Source organism: Caloenas nicobarica, chromosome Z, assembly GCF_036013445.1.
Source record: "Caloenas nicobarica isolate bCalNic1 chromosome Z, bCalNic1.hap1, whole genome shotgun sequence".
NCBI lineage: Eukaryota > Metazoa > Chordata > Aves > Columbiformes > Columbidae > Caloenas > Caloenas nicobarica.
The window spans coordinates 100,096,192-100,120,081 of NC_088284.1; the positions used below are offsets into that span (position 1 = coordinate 100,096,192).

General features: G+C 44.6%; 1 protein-coding gene across 3 annotated transcripts in view; it reads right to left on the reverse strand.

The window, feature by feature from the left end:
• The window catches only part of PIK3R3 (phosphoinositide-3-kinase regulatory subunit 3), a 72,121-nt gene that overhangs the window by 9,579 nt on the left and 38,652 nt on the right, over positions 1-23,890 (reverse strand). For 2 of the 3 annotated variants that reach the window (XM_065655601.1, XM_065655599.1), the window contains exon 7: positions 1,943-2,054. In XM_065655601.1, coding sequence (XP_065511673.1) covers positions 1,943-2,054 — 112 coding nt within the window. Of the gene's footprint in view, positions 1-1,942; positions 2,055-17,106; positions 17,320-23,890 lie in introns of those variants that run through there. The other variant, XM_065655602.1, reaches the window with a different exon arrangement.

Genomic DNA, 23,890 nt, shown 5'->3' on the forward strand with positions numbered 1-23,890 from the left:
GTCCTGACCTCTTAAGAAATGGGCTCTAGCATCACAGCTCAAAGGTGTCTAGAGTTTAGCACAGTTCTACTCTCAAGAGACTCATTATTGGCTTAACACTGATCTTATTTACAGCAGTTTTAAACCACTACAACCTTGCTAGCTTCAATGCAGCTTTTCCTTATTTACAACTGAAGCAAAAGGATACTCAGTCCAGAGCTTTAAGCTAAATCAAGCAATCTTTTCGTGAAAGTGAGTACCTGCAAGCATTAATAAAATTATTGCAGCTGAAGAGTTAAGTGTCTTGCCAGGTTTGACCATTTCACTCAGATTACATATCTCACTTTATAACAGCTCCCTCACAGGTTCTTAGAAGCACTAAGCACTTTTTAATACAATCATTTGGAAATTGAAGTTTATCAGGTAGCCTCAACCATATCTAAGTGAGGTAGCAAGTCTACTGGAATCTTGCAAAGAAAAATCAACAGCAGCTTTTTTGTTCAAATACTATGGAACAAAAGTATTCTTACAAAATAGTCTTAGTTTTGATTTAGCTACCTGAAAACCATTCTGTTAGTAAAACTGACTCTTATTAAGTATCGTGTGCATATCTGCTTACTCCTTTCAGAATATTTTACAGATAAGACACAGTTAACTCAAATGGACTTCTCCTTGAATGGACAGATATGGCTTGGGCTTATACCTTCAAGTTACACCCTGGAGCTCATGACAAAAATTTCAAGACAAGTTCTTGACTGAAGAGCACAGCTCCTGCCCTGGCAGCTCGATGCAGTCCATACCTACTGGCTGTCAAATTAGAGTCATAAATGATTCCATCTTTACATGCATATCACATTCTAATCCAATAAAGTCACTCCAATGTGATTTGAACTGCATTAGCTCCTGCCATCACGTGCAGTGTTAATTGAGGAACAAATCTACAGTCCATAAACTGATATCAATATTGAGCAGTTTTAAACAAACCTTGCCTAGTGGGTTTTGTGATCAGGTTTTGCCACTCTGCTTTGATTTAGAATTAACAGGAAAATATCACAGCCAAGGCCCTTCAAAGCAAGATCTATGCGGGTTTGCTTTATAAAGATAAGGGTGGTACAATAAAGATATGAAAACTTTATTTCCCTTCTCAGAACTACAGGGAACTGCTGTGGCAAACACGCTCTTCTTGCCTTTATCTGACAAAGTGTTTCAAAGTATTATGTGCACAAGTTTGAGCAATTCCTGATCACATTCCCAGCATGCTCATGTTTCGCCTTACAGTTTCAAATTCTAGACTCTTCAGAAGTGCCTTAAGAGGGAAGGAGATGACTGGACACTTAAATTCTTTTATGCAATTAAGCATATTAAAACTGCCACTTCATTTTCTGAGCCTTACCCAAGCCATCTATTCTCTCAAGCACATAGAAAACGGTTTCCTTAAGGGGTAAAACAATATGTATAGCTGGGGACAGCATTTGTAAGAGCTATTTTTATACCACTATATAGTAGAAATTAATACAGATGTGATTTTAACCAAATGTTAAAGAAAACAAAAATAAGAATGCCAATATTTTTATTCTGCGCAAGCCCCCTACTGAAAGTTTGCTGAACTGCATGCATCCCCAGTATTGTATGCTTATGAAACTTTATTAGCTAGCACATTCAGAAGCACTTTTCTTCTGAATGAAATAATGTTTTGGTTTTTTTAAAAAACTTTGTGTATCTGGAGATATTTAGAACCACACAATAACTGTCACCAAGACTGGCAATATCTGTACCAGAACACTAACGACTTAAACAAGTCCTGAATCCAGTCAAACACTTGCATTTAGGTGCTTTGCCAAATATAAGTGTGAAGCGTTTCCCTCCTGCCTGAAATAGCCATGTTCTTTTCCTCTTGAAGTCTAGCAGCCTTAGTCTATTTTTAATACGATACATATTAATACATTTTAGTAATATTGCTTACCTTGAGATGTCCCCCCAGTACCACTCCGCTTCCTGCAGAGAGAAATTGGTATTGTCCTTTATTCCATTCATATTGACTGGAGTCATTGGTTTGGGGGGCTTTGGAGGAAGAGCTGAAAATGAAGAATGGATTAAAGAAAGGTAAATAGGGGAAAATAATCACTAAACACAATGCAACAGTGAAAAAGAGAGAGAAAATGTGCATCTTGAACTTGGCTTTCAAGCCTTCTCAAAGTCAATGGAATTTGTAATTTTTAAAAGAATTTTGAAGTAAACAGCTGCATTGTGATTCTAGATTTCCTAGTACTCAAACCAAACACACTTGAGGGAGGGGAAAGGGAAGGAGTATGAGGAAACGTGAGTTTTTGTTAAAAGGAAGACTACAACTGCAATCATTGCCTAAACCTCCAAACGAGTACAAAGGTGCATTGTGTTCCAAAGCCAAAGCCTGGAGAGCACCGTGCCCTGCTATGGAAAAACTCCAGCTGCTCGGGCATCACCAGTCCTTACGGCAACGTGTAAGTGCAAACGGGTGGGCTCTCCTTCCAAGCAAAAAACGCTGCTGGTGAGGGAATTGGTGGCTGGGCAGCGGTACATCCATCACAGACCCAAGGTTCATGTTTCATACCAGATTTGTCATTTAGGCTCCTCTTCAGAACAAAAGCTAGGACTCTTTGTATACTAAGGACATGAGGTGATAAAGGAAAGGGATAGGGGACATCAGGTCATTAGAGTGCTTGCACCACTTTACATCGCTGAAATGTTTACCACAGGAAAAGAGATGCTACAAATCCCCAAAAGACAGGCAGAACTGCACATCTGTAGGCCTAGTGCATATCTGCTCAAAATTCCCCTATTCTGAATTCAAGGCAAACAGGCTTTTACTTCTGTTCTCAAAATAGGTTACACAATCTAAGGGCATACAACACACTGAAGGTCTTTCTATTTGGTCAGTTTTTGCTCAAACAACTTTATCATGGTCTTGAATGTAAGCCCTACATCAGGAGTAATTCAGCAGCCACAGGCATGCTCATGTATTGGTAGAGACTTGTCTGCCAGCAGAAATGCATTACACTATTTTCTTCGAGAAAGATGTCTTGAGTGCTCTCCCCCTGCTTTACAGAGGCTGAACACTTAAGAACACCATCACTGAAACTGAGCATTTTTCAGTAATTTCATGAGACAGAGTGTTTTACAAGGGAAGGTAACATTCGAATTCGGAGTTAAAAAGCAGCTGCACACGTTGATTTGCTACTAGCACATTTTAAAGTCAGACCCTGTGCCCTAGTCATCAGATTATATGAGCATCAGTGAGCAGACCTGACACACTGACAACAGCCATCATTCAGACACATGCAATCCCGGTGTACAAGCAGAAACACAAATAAAGGCAGCAGAAAGAAGATTTTGATCTCAGCTCCAGCGCGGAATGGCTGAACACCGAGAGGTGTGCTACTTGGCACCATCCCTCTGCTCACCTCCGAGCCACACCTCCCACATTAAAGAAGAGAAAACAGTGTTCCAACTGCAGTTCCAAATACCATTTCATGTTGAATATCTGACACAGTAACTTCACTGTTCTCAGACAAACCAGTAGAATCTTTAATCGAGCCAATCTAAACTAAATCTGAACCTTGACCCAGACGTTTGCACCCTGGGGTTGCTGACCAAACACCTGATTCAGATAGCAGCATTCATTCTGCGGGACTGAGCATTAAACCATAGCATACAGGTTCTTTTTATGGGGTGAGCTGGGAACTTTCAGGTGTGCACATATCTAGTGAGGCAATAACAGGTCTTGTTATAAAAGGAAGGTGAAAACCTTTGAATTCAGAGAAGTAGCTTCCTGGTTAGGAGGCTTCAGCTACTCCTAGCTCAACTACTACAGTTGTTTGTATAGCAGCTAAGTATTTGTACCAAGCACCACTGAGAGTAAGACACAGTTCTAACCCTACTTTGCCTGAAGCTCCCAGCCCCATCCTACTTCTGCAGGGTCAGAGGAGCAGATATCCAGGCCAAGCCTATAGAATCAATTGTATTTACTGTGCCCTACACTGTTCCATCTCCCCCATTCAAAGTTCCTGAATTAGGAAGTGTCTTCAGGTCCTCCCTCCTCCTCACCTCACACCTGGGTTCTGGTACCCTACATACTGTACACAAGTGACAGGACAGACACAGCAGTTCTGAGTATCAGTGTCTGCACATAGCAGTAAATCCAAGTTCAGGACCTGTAGATGTTGTGAGCTACTCCAGAATCTTTTGTAGATTCTGAGTCACCAACAAGTGCATGAAGATTCATGTAAAAAAACACACAACAACATGAAGAATTCTTAGAAAACTATAGCAGCACCAGCGATTATTTTGCAGGGACTTGCAAGTTAAGGCTTGGACATATCAAATACATCAAGGTATTTTACAGTGTAAAAGCTTGTTTTACACTGGTAATAGGGGCTTTCCAGAAGAGCCTTTCAAGTATTCTCTAGAGTACTTGAATACTTCTCTAGCCCTCCTTGTCAGATTAAGTCTTGCTCCTTTATATACTGTGGAATTATCTGGCAGCTTTGTTAGGGCTCACTCCAAAGTACTGGGCACAGAAAAGCCAAATGACAAAGACCAGAAAGGTAAGGAACAGAAGTTTGGCACATGGACACAGAGCACTAGACATGACACCAAGGGTCCTTACTACAGGTGCGTGTTTTTCCTTCTTTCCCTTACTAGGTTGGTATCAGCTCTCGCTATCAGGAGGTTGTCTGCAGAACTTCATTCTGCATGAGAAAAATCGGAAGGAAATACTTCCAGGGAGAAGAATAAGGCTTGGACCAGTTCCTGTAAAACCTGACTCATGGAAGCCAGTCCTTTTCACAATAGACTTTTGAAAATATGCTTTTTAATAGCTTGCACATTTTAAAACTACGAAAGTATTTGCAAGGGTGGATCCTGTTCCCAGAGAGCTATGGATCTAATTCTTTACTTTCAATACTTTGAACTCTTTGAGTCAGAATAGATCTTCCCCTGTCTTGGATATAGAACCAGGCCCTTGCTATTGCTTTTACTCAGTAGACAAACGTGCCCAACCATTTCAGTGTTTCTTGGCCACCTTCTCAGCCTCATATGACTGTAGTCTGTACAAATGGAGAACAGAGCACAAACATAGTTTAAACCCCACCAGCCCACAACTTGTGATGACACAAGAGGAGCATTTTGTAATATCATGGCAAGTCTACTGTAAGCACAGCGTCCACCCTACTGCTGTTCTCAGAATGCTGGCCCAACACGTTGCTAGAAGAGGCATCCTAAAATAGCTTTTACGAATATCTAAACAGTACTAACCACTCTGCTAGGAGAAATGCTGTGATGTTTCTATGAGAAGCTACAAAGAGCCTTAAAGAATCTACAGATTTTGATTTAAATTTTTTTTAAAAATCCAGTTTTATATACCTCACTTGGTGAACGTTACAGAGCTAACATCTGACAGTAAAGTAAAATAAGGCTGGCTTGAAGTCAACAGAAATGCTTTCAAGAGCAGCCGTGTTTCTTTCCATGTCACTGGGCCCAATTCTGATCTAGCCACAGGCACAATCTTACTTTATCTCAAAACAAGCTCTGATTAGAGTGAAATATCCTGATGGTTTCTTGCCTCCTTTTTCCTAGGAGAGAGAGAACATTGATCTCAAGTGATTAACAGCACAATGGATCTATCCATTCTAATAAAGAACTTGCTGTTAGTACCAGATGCACAAGCATCCTTCCCCTACCATGTCTCTAGGACAGCTTTACAGCACAGATATCCCCAAATCCGAAAGGCAACAGCTCCACAGGACCCTTCCGCTCCCCCATGAGTGTATTCCCAAGATCAGGTTCAGCCCTCGGTGACCGCCTGGCACACAGCCATGAGGGCAGATCGGCTCTCCCTCACATCCTAACGAGCATCTCTGGTTTTTCATTCTTTAGCACCTCTGGTCCCCTCTTCCCAGCTTCCCCAAGCAGCCTCGCTTGAGCTAAATCCCAACCCCAGCTCAGTCTCACTTAGAAGGTGGGAAATAAAACCGAGCTGGTGATGGAGCGGAGGTGGCAGCAGCCAATGCTGGCCGGGCCCGGGATCGGATGTTGCTGACGTCAGGGCCGGGGCTGCCGTGCCGGCTCCAGCAGGTGCCTTCAGCCGAGCTGCTCCGCAGAGCCGCACCGCAGGTCCTTAGAGAGAAATGCCCATCAATTTGGCTTTGCCAAGGTAATTTTTCTCATGCTTTCTTGACTGCGTAGAATTGCTTTTTAAAAAGACTACTCAACATTTTAGCTGACATGATTCCCTGAAATTCAAACCACCTCCAATACCAAGACAATTAAGAAAACCGGCAAGTAACTAAAGTTTAGCACCACTGTATTTTTTTTTAAATGAAACTTTCTTGCAGAAAATAGTAGGCTACATTAATCCCAAATTTAACTTTGGAGTATACTATGACTTCCATGAGACACACACTTTTCACGGTTAGGTTTTGAATAAAAAATTTCACAAGATTACATGATCCAAGAGGCACCTAGCCCATGTGTGAGGGTTTTCAATGGCAGTAATTCAGGAGGAATGAGAAAAGAATAATGCCTTGGCTCTCCAAGTGCTACATCGCACACGGCATCCAGTCAAACAGCCCATTTCTTCTCTGGCTGCAGTACTTGCGTACAAGATAAACCTGCCAGTTAATTAAACTCTAATTTGCAGTTTTAAGGCAGATGCCACTTAGTCTAGGAATGGCTCCATAATGTATTTCTTCTAGCATTTTCCAAGAGCTGCATGCCAGATACTTAAAAGTACAGCAGGTTTAAATGCAGCATTAACTCTATCTTGCTGTTACAAATAATCATAACTACCAAGTACTCTGATAAAGTGATTAAGTCACTCAGCAATTCCATGAGTTTGTCTACCAGCCTTCTTTCTGATGCTCTCAATCTACTCTACCTTGTGACAAGCAGAAAACAGATGAGAGGATTTCTGAGATAGTTACCCAGCTTCAAAAAGGCTGACATGCAGTAGATAACATACAAACCCTAATATAAAGCTCAAAAAAGCATCATTACTCTGGAAACATGCAAGTAATCCATGGTTAGGCCAGCTAACATTTTAATGACATAGTTCTTAACAACAGAAGGGTTTTCCCTTTGGAGATGTATATGAGGACTTGGAATGAAAATGCAGGCTAACTTTTTTTTTAGTAATAAAAAAACCCCTCCAATATTTAAGCACTTTCTGTAGTCTTAATTTCCCAAAAACCTTTTCTCAATCTCTTTAACACTTTCAAGGCAAAGCCTCACATTCTTTCCCTCCCTCAATAGTCCTGTACTTGTCACTGCTGCACAAGATCCCTGAGGAAAAAAATCCTATGCTGAACAAAGGTGCTTTTTGCACATAATTTTAGAGAAATTGTGCCTGTGTGCAAGCCAGAGCAGTAAGGCACCATGCTTTTGCAGAGATTTCCCAGCCGAAGAGGAGGGTCGTGCACACCTGCTGACAGCAGTTCATTCCCCACCACTGGCAGGTAAGTGATCTTGGCAGCTCCACATCCCTGCTCCTCAGTTCTCTTGCCAAGACCCCTTTCGCAAAGTACAGAGCACCAGTGCCCTTCAAAGCTGCCCTTCCTCAAAGGGCAGCTCACACGCACCGAGAACTCCTCAAGGGATGGAGAAGGAAGCTACTCAATCGCATTATTGCCGGCCACAGAACCTCAGGCATGCTCACATTTTCGCTCTCCTCCCCCCAAACAGGCGAGATGCCAAAGAGTAAGACATATTCAAAGAACTGAAGTCTTTCAATATCTCATTACAGAAAACAGCAGACAAGTTGGCAGAAAGCCAGGCAGGCTTCCAATGAAAACTCTCCCATTTTAGCTTTGCTTGTGTTTCTATAAACTTTCATAAAAACCAACACCTTTAAGAAATATTTCAGTTTTGATTAATTGGCTTTTTTTGATAAAGATCTGTTTTGTTTGAAAACTCCCCAGCTATCCAGTCCTCTCCCACATGTCCCAACCACTGTTTCACCTCCTGCAGCCTGCCAGACTTCTGCTGCGCTCTGTTCTTCACAAGCATCCACAGCTACCGCACAGGCTGAAAGATTATCTGCTATGGGACACCTGCAGAAGGGTGGACAACAGTGTGTGAAGAAGAGGCTGGCTCAAATTCAGGGTTCCTCTGGATGTTTCAGAAGCATCCCCCACTGCTTTGCAAGGCTTGTTACTTCATGGGCTGAGACTGAAGAAATGGAGGATGCTCGTGGTCAGAAAAATGACACTGGGCTCTTTGACTTCTGTGTTATAAAGCAACATGGCATCTTCTCTTCATTCCAGCCTTTGCATGAAGTTGTAAAGCCAAAAAACCCCAACTTTCCAGTTATTTTCATGGCTGGATGAAAAACATTTTCCCTTTCAACCAGAGCCTAACAGCTGCAGAGCTACAGCAGTGTCAGAGGTTCCATGACCAACAGGGCTGGGGTGACTGTCCCACAGTTAACATGAGGAAGATGAAAAGGATGAGTGCTCTTTCACTAACCAAGCATAATTAGCACACTATTAATAAGCTGGATACCAAAAATATAACAGTGCTTTAGAAGTTTTGCTATGTTTTATCACTCAGACCGTTACTACCCAGCATCACATGCTCAGTTCACTTCAGGAAGGAACAGCTTTATCTCTCAGCCTGTAGACCTAGGCTTTTACTGACTCTTTGGATGAACGTCAGCAGCAGACATTTTATTGTCCATGAAAATCTGAAATGTTTGATAAGAACAATTGTACCTTATAGTATCCAATGTATTGTATGGTCTAGACAATAGAAGTAGATATAAAACACAAGGCGCAAGTAGATTCTCCTATTCACTTATTAACTAAAGCTGTTCCTCATCTGCCCTCACAAAAGAAATACCACAAGCATGTTTTCTACCTCTCCACAGGTAGAATTTTCAAACAGCTATTAAAAAACATACTCTTTGGTCAATACATGGAGACAGAATTTGCATAGGACTAAGGAAAACAAAATTTAGCATAAGCACAGAGCTACAGCAATACAGAACAAAGAACTAGCTTTTCATTGTAGAAGATGGAGAATGAAGTCAGGCCTGAGCAGTGACACACTTGTTACAAGACCTACCAAAGCCCAAAGAAAAAGGCATTTTAAACAAAAACAGCCCAGGGCTGTTTTCTCCAAATATTTCAAAGACTAACCATCCATCCAGACGTCAAGTACAAACCTCATAGGAGAGCAAGTTCATAGAAATAATTAGCACTACTAAGAAGTTTGCTGCACAAGAGCCTACTTAAAAATAATAATAATAATACAGCTGTAAATACATGTGACTCTGGCTGCTCTAAGCAGCATTTTATTTTGGCTTACCACTAGCTCAGACCTTTCAGAGCAGTATTTACATTGTTCCTTATACAGTACCTGTCCTTGTGCTGTGTCAAACTATTTTCTAGTCACCAAAGTAGAAATATTTCAACACCTTCTAAATTGCTAGCAGAGAGCCATCTAAATCAAGATCAAAAGGTGTGTTTCAAATCAACTCTACAGAAGAAATTTGAAGTTAGAAATGTATTCAGAGGAAAAGTGTTGTACATTGTGTCACGCATCATCTTTTCTAAGAGCCTTGATCTTGGAGGAAGCTCCACCAAGGCAGAGGCCCCAGCCCATGCAGCCCTACGTGGTAGCCCCAGCAGAAGCTGAGTTTCAGGGCAGGGAAGGATTTGTCCAGCTGGACTCAGCCGGCACAGTCCCTGCTTGTGCTGAGAGCTCAAGGTGTAACAGAAGAAATAGATTCAATCTCCTCACTCAAGTACACTGTGATTTTAAAAATATTTTAATGAAATCGATTTCACGGTAGCAGTTTGACTTCTTTCACTCTCCCAAAAGTGATCAGTGAGACTGTACTGTCCCCTTCGAAACAAAGGATCTTAAACATTCATCTCATTGATTCAAGTTTCCTTGTATCCTTCAAGAGACTTTTTGGAGACAGGAGATGAATCAGACTAAAGATGCAACAAACAAAGATTTCCAATTCAACACTTGGGAGCGGTTTCTCCGAGGCCAACAGTCTCAATTCCTACCATGATCCCAGGATGACTACATAGGGCAGTGCAGCATGAGTACTAACAGCCTGGGAAATTTAATTGCAAGGTACAAATTCAGGTTGTAACAGACAACGGAATTGACATACACAATGTTGTCAATGAACCAACACACACAATATTGTCAATGAATTGACATACGCAATACTGTCAATGAACTTCTCATCCATATCTCACCTCTCAAACATTTTCCTGGTGTGCTGGAGTACAAACCCTACTGCCCACACTCAAAATGCACCCAAAGAGCAGATTCCCTCATTACAGCAATTTTTCTCCAGCTCCATTGCATAAACTCTGGTTTGGGTTTTTTTTGTTTGGGTGTTTTTGAGGGGAGGGATGCAAGGAAGGAAAATTCCTCCAAAAGCAAAGATAATCATGTGCAGCATCTGATTTTAGGGACTCTAGAGGCAGAAATTTAGGATAAGGCTACAGAAGGTAAAAGCCATGAAAAAATGGCTCCTGTGGATCTTTTTCTTTCATGGGAAAGAGCAGGAGAAAACTGACCCAAAGTACAAGAGTCCCAATGTGACACCACCCCAAAACTGAAGTTATTCTTCAGCAAAAGAACAACCAAGTAGGGCATATTAATTGATTGGGTTTTTTATTTGTCCAAACCCACAAATTTTTGGGCTGAGAAACACGATGTTTTTCAAGCCCGTCCCAAATAACCATGCATCAGCTTCAGGGATATCTGATTTTAGAAGTAACATTCCTATGAACAATCACTAAAATAACATTTTTTCAGTTCACAAAAACTGGTAGAGAATCTGGAGCAATGTTGGAAGCAGTCACAGGTTGAAGCAGTTGAAGTATTTCATCTCCTTTCAAAAGAGTGCTGGATGGAAGGTAGCCATCTCGAGTGTGCTGCTGGACTGAAAGCCAGAGGAGAACCTGGATCCTGTTCAGCCACCAGAAAGCTTCAGAGGACATTGTACTTTGGCATCAGGACTCACCAGGCAGCTGGTCCGTGTCCAGCAGGGCAGCTGGGGTCCTTTTAGGAAAGTGCTACAACAGGCATCACTAGCACTTTGCTTCTTTTGAACTGTGTGAACGCCTCTAAAACTCCCTGTATATGACCACTTTTCTTCAGAAGAACTAGAAGTACATAAGATACCAGAATATATTCACTAAAATGTTGCAAAATCTTTGTCTGTTGAGTGGAGGACACAGCAAAGATTAAGGACAATCAAAACACAATCTCTTCTGAAGAGGTAACATCCACTCACATTATTCGGGAACCCAGCACCAGCTCATATGCTGTAGTTTAGATTATATGGACAAACAGATTCTTGGTTACTTAACTATTGTGCAGATTTTGACCTGTCAGAAGAAGTAAGACAAAAAACAGAAGAAAAAAGAAAATCTGACTCATTTCCATAGGGGCATTTAGTACATGAGCAGAGCCTGTTCTTTAAGCATTACTCAGCAACCCACTTTACAAAAATGAGTGTCTTAAAAAAAAAAAAAATCAAGCTAGAACACACCTATTGCTTTAATGGGCCAAAGTCTTACAGCGACCTGTTTCAACACAGTTAACAGTCTTTTTGACAATAATAAAGCCTAAGCTTTAATACATACAGAGAATGCTGATAAAAGTATTCTTTATACTGCTATTTCCACTGTTCTCTAGTTCTCTGCCCAAAAAGTGACTCACTAAACAACCAACATGAGATGATGTAAGGCACCCAACTGCTTTTAGTACTGGGCACAGATGTGTATGACCAGCTATGCCTCTGTTTTCCCAAGCTGTGGAGCAAAGATAAGCCCAAATAGCTTCGTTCTAGAATAAGATAATCATGCAAGCAATGGTGAAGACAGAAGTCAACTCTGCTGCTTGAGAAAACTATATTCTCCAAAGGAAACGCCAAGAAGAGTCTTCTTTTGAACAGGTGAGGTGGAAGGAAGCAACACCATGATTAATTCCTGTCAGGTACAGACATCATGCAATACAGACAATTGTTTGGAACAACAATTGCAGAAATAGCATTTGCTTTAGCTTTCAAACGCATAGTGAAGAGCTTAGTTTCTTCTCAGAACATTCCGCATGTTTTAGTTTGTATGAACCTACAGCTTTACAGAACACAGGGCTGAACAACTCCCTTCAGCAAGCTTTCCCTCCCCAACTATTCCTACATCATCTGAAAGCCTACTGATAAACAAAAATGTCAGCCTTTTAAAGTAGGCTCTCCCATCTCAAGCAAAGCCTCATTTCACTTTATATTAATGATGCTATTTTTTGTGTTCATGTATTTAATTGAAAGCTGATGAGTGATGTTCTTTAACAGTTAGAGCCATCAAAATGAAAACCAAGTGCAAGGAATGCAAAAGCAAGCCTGAAAATGCAATCAAAAAACAAAAAATGGTTACAGCAGTCATTAAATGAAAAGGCCAGTAGAGAAATCTAGGCATAACAAGGACAGAATACAAGCATTTCACATCCCTGTTCTCATAGGAGCTGAGACTCCAATTAAAATAATTTTCCAGGATATGCAGAATACAAGTGACTGAGCCTAATTTATTCCCTGCCCTACCCCAAAACAGTCAGCACAAACTTCCCTTCTGTAATAAGGAAACTCTCAATCTTCAACATCTGCTTTTTGGAAACATGACTTTCAGAAATACTTAAATTTCCAGTGAAGACAGTTGCTGCTACAGTGCTGCTGTCTTAATTACATGCACTAGTAGAACCTTTTTTTTTTTTTTTTTTTTTAAGATGTGTAAGAGCAGAATTTTTGTTTGATAAGCTTCTGGAGTCAGCTCAGATAAGCTGAAGGACACTACTGACAACGCTATTAAAATTTGCATCTGTTCTCCCACTGGAAAACTAGTCAGGCATAGACATGCAGTGTTCACCTACATCTGGGTACTGCACACCACAAACTCCATTTGAGAAGCCACATTCAGCTTCCACTATAACATTGATAATGATACAGCAGGACTGGTATCCGAGCAAACACTGCCCTTGAGATCAGAACCCTATGTTTTCCAAATTACAATTATAGTATCACTTCCTTAAAACAAGGGTTTGCAAATTATATATAAGAAAATAGAAACTATAATGAATAAATACACTTTTTCCCTTGAATACTTGCCTCACTCACAGCAACAGCAGTGCTGCTTTTGCAAAGTAGACTAAACTAAGCAGCCTAGAGACTATTGCTGCCCCCCCTTAATTATTAAAAGATTTTGTAGCAACAGCCTCAGCACATGAGGTAAGGAAGAGTAATATTCTTAGAAAAAGATGGTTGGGTCAAGTTATAGATGCAGTTGGTCATATTTGGGTCTAACAGGCTTCAAAATGGTAGCTTGCTTATAGCTTTGGGACAAACACTTTTTCTGTTATCTGCTCAGAGACAGAGCCCATTCTGCACTAGTAAGCCTACTTTAAACTTGGGGGTTTCTTCATAACCCACACAAAAAGAACTAACCTCTAATTTGTAGTTGAGCCAAATATCTTTGCTGACATCTGTATCTGAAATCCCAGCGGAACACTCTTACTGATTTTCATTGAAGTGTGACAAAATGTATTCAGTGATTACACATTTTATCATCAACACTACTGATAATATATCCCAGATCTACAGAGGGAAAGACTTTACTTAGTCCTACTAATGAGAAGCAAGTTAATAGATAGGTAGTTTTTCTGGTAACTTTTGTAGTCAATTCAACATCTTCCATTCAAAAACTTAACTTCTGGCTGTAACAACTTTTTGCAGACTTGAACAGAAATTAAATAAAAACTAAATTCAATCCAGTAACCCATTTCCTTTTCTTTTCAGACAGCAAGACACACAGCAAGAACAAACATACGAGTGAACCCCTGACAGCCAGTTTCCTAATGCCAGAATCGGCATATGATGCTTCTAAGGCCATAATACTCTAAATTAATCCCGATTAGAAAATTTACAAGCTACTATGTTAGCTATATGCAACTGATGGTTCCAGTTTTGTCTTTAGACATTTAAAGTTAGTTAGTTGCACCTAGTATTATTTGCCACATATAGATCCTACCTTATGTCAGTGATACATTTTATTACGCATTTATACATGCAAGCAGAAGGGAAAAGTTCTAGGTAACAGGAGTCACCCTGCTGGTTGTCACCACTGTTGCTCCTGTATTAGCTGTACTGCTCTAAGGTGAGCTTTGCAAAGCTGGCAGAACTGAATCCCTAGTTCCACCGCTCTGTTTAGGAGAACCGTCCCACTCCTATGTTTAGGATGGATTAAAAGCTAGCAGAAAGCTTGCAATCCCTTGTTGCCTGACCCTGCCTCTGCTGCAGTTGGGGAAAACTCATGTGTGAGAGAGCTATCAACTTTATTAATTTTGAACTTTTGAGCAAGTCTTCTAGCAAAGATGCTTCAGGACCTGCTCTGAGCATCCATTTACACCTACAACCCCAGACAGAAAACACGAGCACACTGATGAGCTGGTGCAGGTGCACTGAGGCCTGACAGGAGCTGTGGCTGCACTGCAGGCTGCCTGCCATCATGGGATTTTATTTCTGCATTATTATTGGGCAATGCTATGGTGGGTATTAAGACAGCCTGTCGAGATAAATTAAAGGTCTACCAGCCATTAACAAGAAACAGTATCCCCACCCTTGAATCAGAGGTTACGGGTGACACTGCACATTATGTTCACCTTGCTTTTGTCTTCTACCTGAAGTTTAGATGCACTAAAATGTCATCAAGAGCAGTCACGCACAATTTGAGACACTTGGCTCCTGGTATCAGCCCATGCCCTGTACTGCAGCATAAAGACCAACCAGGGATCTTCACGCAAGTTCTGCGGACAAAAGACCACGCTGCCTCCTTTGGCAGTGGGGACATTTGCCACATATTGTTAGTTTGTGCACTGCTGAGAAAACATATTGCCACCATTCAGCTGCTCAGGCACTCCAGCCACCGCACAGGGGAACGCTATACTGAAAACCTTCACAAATTTTTGTTGGAAGCGAGCCAAATGGAGTTGTGGTTGTTACCGGGTGCAAATGCAGAGACGTTATCCCAAGGCATGCCAAGTGTTTCAGCCTTCCAAATAAATTCCTCCACATTCCCCTTAGGGATGACCTATCATCCCAGTCCAGAAAATGCTTTTTCTACCCCACCTTGCGCAAGGAAAATGCAGACTACCTCTGTCATGCTCTCTCTCCCTCCCCCTGCAATTTAAAACTTAGAGTTCTACAAAATCAGGACATACACATGGGACCATCCCATGCATCATTCCTAGCTCTGGCTTTTCCATTTTAAAAATGTTAAAGTAACTGAACACTTTAGGGATCAGCATGTAACATTAAGTCCTTTCACTAGCTGGTATTTGGACCTTGCAGAGCCTTGATCCCTGACATGAGGTCTTCCATGATGGAAATACTGGTATTATTAATGACAGATGCACTGCTTCTTAATGTAAATTTCCAAAGGCTGTATGGTCAAATCCCTGCAGAAATACTGAAAAGTTGTTTTCTGATGAGTTTGGTTAGGCCAGCTCACACTATGCCATTTAAGGAGTTTTATTTTTTTTAAGAAAAAAAACCCACAATTGTTTTAAGTCACCTACAATGGAAATGGGATTTTTGTTCGCTTGATACAAGCAAATACAAATACTAACCTAATGAATTGTTAAAATCAAAAGCATTTACAAGAAAGATACTCTCTGAAATTCACAGAAGCAAGCAAACAGATTTGACTGAACTTTATGCTTTCAGGAATAACTTCTAAAAATAGGTAGTGTTAGCTATGCAAGAATTTAACAAGTAGTGGCCAGTATTGTGCATCTGAGATCTGTCCAGTTTTAGAAGCAGAATTACCAGAGGAAGTGAATACAGGTCCTTAAGATCCAAAAATCTCAGCATGATCACCTACCTCCTCCTCTTTTAATTAAAGTACCACACACCTAAGGAGAGAAAAAAAGAGCTCACTCCGCTGAAACAAAGAGATTAAACCACACTTGGAGATACAAGCCACAAATCAAGCACAGATTAAAAAGCGCATTTCAAAAGTCTAACAGTACATGCCACACGGAAGATACCACTTAGAAGCACTTATTTGCTACCAATTTCTCTGCAGGCTAAGGTTTTTTTGATGCACGTTTTACTCTACCTTCTGGCTGTACAGATCAGAGACCTGAGAACATAAAGGCTCTTCAATTATCTTACTGCTCTCAGCCTCTTACACTCATACAGGTATAGATACAGTTTCAGCAGTATCATTTATTGCTTACTTTAATTCATGACCAAAGAAAAGGGTCAAGCTCTTCTCTTTGTAAGCATTCCCTCACTCTTCAGACACAAAAGAAACTTTCTGTCCTATCTAAAAACTTCAGGCAAGTGAGGAGACAACACATTTCTTCATTTTCAGCATGGGCAATCCATCGGGGGAAAAAAAAAGTTGCACCCAACCCTTCTGAACGAGGTTATTAAACGTTATCAAAGTAACAGTGCCTCCAGGGATGGATTCCAGCCTGTTCCCAAGTATTATCCCCCAGCACCGACACCCAGAGCCACCACACACCTCATCTGTCAACGCTGGAACAGAGCTGGCGAGAAACGGGTCTCAGAGCCTGTAAAAGCGATTAAACTGGAACTGAATGGAGATAGGTAAATCACTGCCATCAAAGTGTTACAGGCGCATAACGGCACACAGGTGAAGAGGCTAATAAAAACGCTCCTCTAGAAGTGAACATAGCCGAAAAATACGGTTTTCAATAAAGACTTTTAAAAAAAAAAAAAAGGAGACTCGGGAGAGGGGCTGCGAGCAGCTCTTCTCCTCCTGCCTCCTTCCACCTCCCAAAGGGCACCATCAATAGCAGCTATCTTCCCAGCTCCCCCAAAAAACAATATTAAAATCCTTCAGCCCAAGAGACAGCGGGTTCAAGTCCCTGCAAAGTTTATGCGGGCATCAAACTTTAACTACAGATAATTTCCTCCCCCCCCCGCCCCCATCCTCCCACAGATTCCCTCTCCTTTTCCAAACGGGAAAAGTCTGCAAGGAGGAGGGAGGGGAGAGAAGGCAGGAATGAAAGGCAGGGAGGGGGCATGGGCAGGTTTCGGCTCCCTACCTGGAGGGTCCATTTCAATGTAAAATATCAGCTCAGTGGAATAGGGCATCATCACTTCCCGCCAGTCCGTGTCATCGCGGTCCATATCCCACACCGTGTTGTACATCGCGACAGTCAAGTCCCGGCAGGTTTATAAATAAGAGATAGGCTTGCGCGGCTTTTAATGGAAGGAAAAAAAAAAAAAAAAAGGAGGGAAAAGCCCGAGAAGAATCCACGCCGCTCTAAAATAACACTTACGGCCAAAAAGAAAAAAAAAAAAAAAAAATCGCAAAATTGATGAAAAAAAAAACCCCACACGAGCAACCTCAGCAGCTGTTCTGCAGGAACTAAGATAGGTAGTTATATATATAAATAATATATAAAGACAGAGTGCTTCTTTTTGTTTAAAAAGACACCTTTCCACGGAAAAGCCACTTTCCTGAATTCTCTCTAAAAATCGCCATTTTCGGGATACTTGTAAAACACTGGGCTGAAAGCAAAACAAAACCCCCGCACAAAAAGAGGGAGGGAGGGTGGGAGAAGCGGACAAAAAGGGGAGATTTCGGTCTCTGGGATGAATTCTTTCCGCCGGCGGAGGAGAAAGGAGGGGGCGGCGGGCAACAATAACGGCGGGTGCGGAGCCCGAGCGGGGCGGGCAGCGCTGGGGGCCGCTCGGCCCGCGGTCCCCGCCGGCTCGGCTGAGCTCAGCGCTGGGCGGGCAGCCCGCGGCAGCGTCGCCCGCCGTGCCCAGCTGGCAGCCCCGCGCGGCGCAGGCGGCGGCCCCGGGCGGCTCCGGCAGCTCGCAGCCCCGAGCTCTGTGCGGCCCCGCCGGCCCCGCTCGGCTTCATTTTAAGAGGCTCTGAGGGGCCCAACCGTCGCCAACCGCCTCTTGCCGAGGACGAGGCCACGCCCCCCCGGCGCCGCGCGGGAGGGGCCCCGGGGGGCGGGGCTTCGCGCCGGCTTTTTAACCCCTTCTAGGAGGACGGAGGGAGGGGGCTGTGTGAGCGGGCGCTTCCATGGGGCAGAATTGGGGGTGGGCAGAAAAAAAAGCAGGAGGGGAAAACGTCTCTCTTCGTGCCGGCGAGACACGCTCAGAAAGAAAGCTTGGCACAAATAACAGAGCTTCACTTTCCTAACTTTTGTCCCGCTCTCTTTCGCCACTTCGGCCGCCTCTCTCCCCGTCTTTTCCCAGCGATCTCCCCCTCTTCTGAGGCGAGCAGGGGAGGTGGTAGGTCCCTCGGCTGGCCTGTCGCCAAGGGGCTGCTGCCGTGGAGCACGCGCAGGGGGCGGGGGGAGTCGAGCCCAGTTGCCAGAGCTGCTGTCTTTGTCTGAGGGAGCAGCGAACGCCGGGATTGGCAGAGAGCTCCGGCCGGCCCACCCAATCAGCTGGCGGAGAAGCCGGCCGGCTCGATGGCGATTGGTTGGGAGCCCCGGTTACTAAGCGGGACAAAGAAAGGCGAGCGCTGAGGCGGAGAGGGGGGACGGGGCTGAGGGGCTGCACGGGCGGGCCGGGCCCCGCACTCCGGCCGGGGCAGCCCCCGGGCTGGGCCTGCGCCTGCGCCGCCCGCCACAGCCGGCCGCAACGCTACCGGTGGGGGATCGCCCCCTGCCCACACCGACGGGGCGCTGCGGCCCCCTGGGCCGGCCCCCCTTTGGAGATGGGGTCTGAGGGACAGGCCCACGGCCCAGGCCCGGGAGGCCTTTTGCTGGTAGAGCTGTTGCCCCGTCCCCGGCCGGGACCCGGGCTGGCTGACCCCGCTGCACCACCTCCCAGCTGCTTGCCCTGCTGTTCCTGCTGCCCGAAATACGGGTTCTCCTCCCCTGCCTGACTTCTGCAGATCCTGTGGATTCCAAATTATAACCTGAGCATTTCAGCGGGTGCCATAACCATCTGCTAACTGGAGTGTGGCCCCCGGGGAAACCCAGCGCTCTTTCTAGTGACATAACCGGGGTGGGGAGGAGAGCAAAGCAGAGGAGAAGGCACCCAACCGGGTGGCTCCCTTTCACAAAATTTGGGATCAATCTGAGCTGCAAACACACCCAAAAATGAACCTCAGCCTGCCTGCGGCTGGCCAGACCCTGAGCCCGCAGCCCACAAGCACCATCGGGAGGCAGAAATGCAGCCAGCTCGGCAGCCAGCCGTGGTGTTAGCGCAGCCAGGCATACTTAAAGAAAGGCAAAATGACAGCTCTTGAGAGATTAAGGAAAAGCCCTTTCCAGAGACTTCCAAAGAGTGTTGCGGGCACAAGGAGGGAGAAGCACCTTGATCTACTGTGGGGATGTCAGGGAACGTTAGAAAACCCAGCACTGAAATTGTCCGCTTTATTTGCATTTTAAAGCATGTAAGAGTAAGTTATGAATAATTTCTCCTGCTCTAACACTAGGTAGACAGCTTCTGAAAACATACTCCTGTCTTAGGTGAACTGGAGGGTGACGGCAACACTGAATAACTGAAATGCTATACCCAGTGTAAGAGTATGTGGGAAGAGCTGGGCACAGAGAATCTGAACTTTGCTGATATATCACAACTTCCATGGCAAGCAATTGAGAGCAGCACTGCTCCAGTAACAGAGCTCCTTGAGGGATGGACAGCTGCAGAGGAACACAGGGCTTTGACTCAAATAACTCACTGTAGATAAATTAATTTTATATCCCCATCCATGGACTGATTAATCCATGAGAGCCAGATACGATTCCTTTTTCTAATTTTTAAATTAAACATCTTGGGCTGACACAATATATCAGCTCAAGCTTGCTTGAAGTGAAATGCCGCTCCTGAAGCACACCTCCCTCCCAGTGAAATCTAAGTTGGTACTGTGGGTACAAACCATCCGCTGCCCACGGATGGGGCATGGGGCAGGGCTGCAGAGCAGCCCCGCAAGGGCAGGGTGGTTGGTGCATGGGGAGATGCGGGTGCTTCTTTGCAGACGCCACCGTGCTGAGAAATGGGGCTGCCATCCCTATCGCAGCCCCCAAACTTAGATTAGCAGCTCTAGCGGGGGGGGAAGGAGGGAGAGAGGGTTGAAATTCGTTTTCCCCCTTCCTGCACCTCATTATAAGTTCCACCCACATAAGACCTAATTACTTGGCTTTTATGCTGGCAAAGTGGATTTCATCCTTGCTGTTTCCCATGGTGGTTGCCTTCATTTTCATGGCGGCACTGATGGTTACAGCTTATTGATGTTTTCACTTTAGTGATTTAAAGCAGAATACATTTTGTTATTAGCACTGGTTTCTCTCATTGCTGCTTTAATCAAAGATGCGATTTAAGGCAAAGGATTGTGTGTAGTGGTAAACAGTAGGCTAATGCCTTGAGAGGACAGAATATTAATGTAATTTTATTTCTCAAAACTGTGCTTATAATTTATCCAGGATTACTTGGCTCCCAATGTGCACACATGGGGCACTCCCTTTCCTACCACACCACCTGCCTTGCAATAGGGGCGAGCAGTTGTGTGCATGTGTGTGCGGCGGGGGAGAGGGAAGCACATGTGCTGCCTTACACACAGCAAAATCCCCTCTGCCCGTGTATCTGTCCTCCACAGGCACAAAGTCTGAGCATCCAGTGTCACGGCAGTGCCCTTGGAGAACAGAAACACAACCATGAGCACGCCGAGCGCTCAGGGATGCTCAAGGTCTGGCAGAGCACTAGATCAACCCGAGTCAGGACATTCAAACACTGAAATAAAACAACAGTGATAATGACAATGCTTTACCAGGGGGCACAGTGCTCGAGAAAGGGTCCTGGTGAGGAGCAGCCCCTGCAGCCCTGTGCCAGCCGAGAGGTGAACACGGCGTCTGCTGCCTCCCCAATGACATCCCCCATCGATGGCCATGCATTTGTTCGCTTTCATTTCCTTGGATCTGACAATTTGCATTTCAAGGCAAGATTAAATATTGAAGTTTTGAGAGCTTCCATGTGCTTCAGGAGGAGCCGAATGGACCTGCGCTGGAACAGGCTGAACACAGAAAAGCCATTTGTGCCAAACTGCTTGGTTTCCTCTTTGCCGAGCCATGATAATGTGATATCCGACAGCTGAATGTAGGCCACAACAGGCTTTTATAGTTGGAGGGATGGAGGAGGGAGGGGGGCTGAATCCACCGTGCTGCCAGCCAAACACACGAAAATGATGAGAGATTTTTGGGGCAGACTGGAGACTCGTGTCTACTCCCGAGATGCAAATATTGGCTTCACCGTTAGCATAAGATCAAGGCCTGCTGGAGGGGAGCTTGTAGAAGGTAGAGCTGCATTCTCATCGGAAAGGATGACTCCCCAGACAGCAGTAAATGCTACACAAAATTATTAGCCTTGCGCTGCACAGACACCAGGATTTGTGGAGTATCTGCCGTAATTGGTGGCCAGCTTCCCATGGGGGTGGCCACATCTTGCAAGAAACTGCATGAGAACCACCAGTCGCAGCAGTTTGGTTTAGTTAAGGGATTATTCCTGCCTGTTTCTCACCTCCTGGTGATGAGGAGTCGAAAGGAGGGTCAGCCTGCTTTGGCTCAGATGCTGCCTCTGGGGTCTCAGCCCTCCAAGCTCAACCTGGGGCTTGCTGGCAGGAGAAGAGGTGGTGGGAAAGGCAGAGGTTCATCCTGTCATCCCGAACCAGCGTGGTGCTGGCAGCATGGGAATGGTACAAGCACCATCTTTCCCTTGAATTCTGCAATCTGAATCTCAAAAATACCCCAGGACCACAAAGCATTTGCCTGCAGATTAAGAATATTAACCCCTGTGGGGGTGAAGTAGCAGCAGTTTTCTTCCCTGGATCCTCCTGCACCTTCATGTGAAATGTAATGGGTGCTTTTAACCAGGACTGTGCCGCCCCTCTGTGCTTTAGAGTAATTTTATGTCCTAAGAGGCTGCACCACAGTTGCCTCGCTCCACCCTAGATGCCGCGGCATTTCTGTGGTGAGAAAAAACTCTGGCAAGTGTGCTGAAGTCGGGTGCTTTGGTTTGAAAATTATACATTACATTAAAAACCTGTATTAAAGAATAATATGTGGTCTGCAAAAACATTCAAATGAAACACTTCAGTGTTAGGAAGTGTCTTATTTACAGCTGTCGGAGCAGCTCGTGCCCTCTTCCCTCCTGCATCCACACAACAAGCAAAGAGGTCGAAATAGGGGCTCATGTACGTGAAGGTCATAGCACAATGCATGCACAGAGTTGAGCTTGCAAGGAATCATACATGAGGCATTTCCTAACTTAAAAGAACTTGGCTTTGCTTTGTAAACAATATTCTTTTAACATAGGAAATAACATTAGAAAAAAAAATCTTTTAAATAAATGTCTACGACGTAGATTATTGCAGCTGGACCTGAGGTATTCCTCAGCAAGGTTTGGACTGGCCTGTCCTCCCTGCTCCAGAGGGTTCTCCCCCCAAAGTTGCAGGAATAACAGTTGGGGCTGGAAGCAGAAAGCCACTCTCCTGCGAGGGGAGAGGAGGTGTGTGTGGCTTTTGCCACCAGGCAGCAAATGCTGGCCCCGTGCTCTGCGCACGGGTGTCCGGGATGGACGCGTCTGTGCCGAAGGTGCCCGGGATGGGCGTGCAAGGGGGTGGGCACGGGGGGGTGAGGGAAAGGACACGCAGCGCTGAGCTGTGCTGAATTGCTGCTTTGGCAGACAGCACCGGGCCAGCTCTTTAGAAAGTTCACGTTCAGTTATTGTTTTGACAGGCTGCCAAAGTTTTCCTGAGGAATGCAGGCAGCAGAAGGGAAATGGCGATTTTCAAACTTTTTTTTTTTTTTTTTTTTTTTATAACTCAGCCAAACCAGAATGGAATTTCATGGGAAAAGCGAAAGGTACATCTCTAGCCTCGGGGCATCGTCGCTGCCAAATTTCAGAGGCCGGCTGCGAACAATGGAGGTGTCGGAGCATCTCCAAAGCAGCGCACACTTGCACACGCTCGCGTGTGCTCACACACACTCACACACACACTGGAAGCATCTTTTCTTATGGGCAAGTGCTCCCACCCTACACCCAACACCCCCAGAAGACTGACATTAACCCATAGTGCTTAAAAAAAATAAAAATAAGTATCCATGGTGTAAAAGCAGAAGACAAAGCCAGTCTACAGCTGATGAAAGGTTTGTGATTTGGCCTTGGGAGGACGTTTGGGTCCTTCCCCACCCCAATCCCAGCTTGCAGCCAGCTGCACGCAGTGCTGCAGGGACCCCACAGCTATGGGGGGGACCCCACCATGTCCCCACACACTCTTCACTGTGTCAGTCGCAGAGCTGCAGGGTATTTTGGCAGGTCTCCTTACCCCTAGGAAGGGCAGGAGGTTGCAAGCTCCCATCCTCCTCCTCCTCCACAGAGGCAGCAGAGCAGCCGGTGAGCCGGGCTCCAGCGCTGCGGCACCCCGAGGTCTGCGGGGCCATGGAACTGGGCTGGGGAGCTGCCAGTTACCTTATATTTTCCAGTACACTAATTCTTCTTGTCATCTTGCCAGTGACAGAGAGAGTTAAACAGAGCAATCCATTAAAGAAGCAGCCTGACAGACCGATTGTTAAGGGTTTCAGCGATCCCCATTTACACTGGCTTGAAAAAAATTTTGCCTCGAGCAGCTCCAATTACAGAATTATCGGACCACACTCTGGTCCCTTTGTGGTCCCTTTGTGCACTTCGCATCTCTGTCATCGTTCCAGGCCTCTCTCTATTGAGTTGCTTGGAAATGGGGAGCAAAATGGAAGGAGACTTGTAACAAGTTCAGAGAAATTAGAGGGGAAAAAAAGAGAGAGAAAAAAGGCACCCCCTCAATTCTAATGTTCTAAACTAGGATATTTTTGAAATGTAACACTG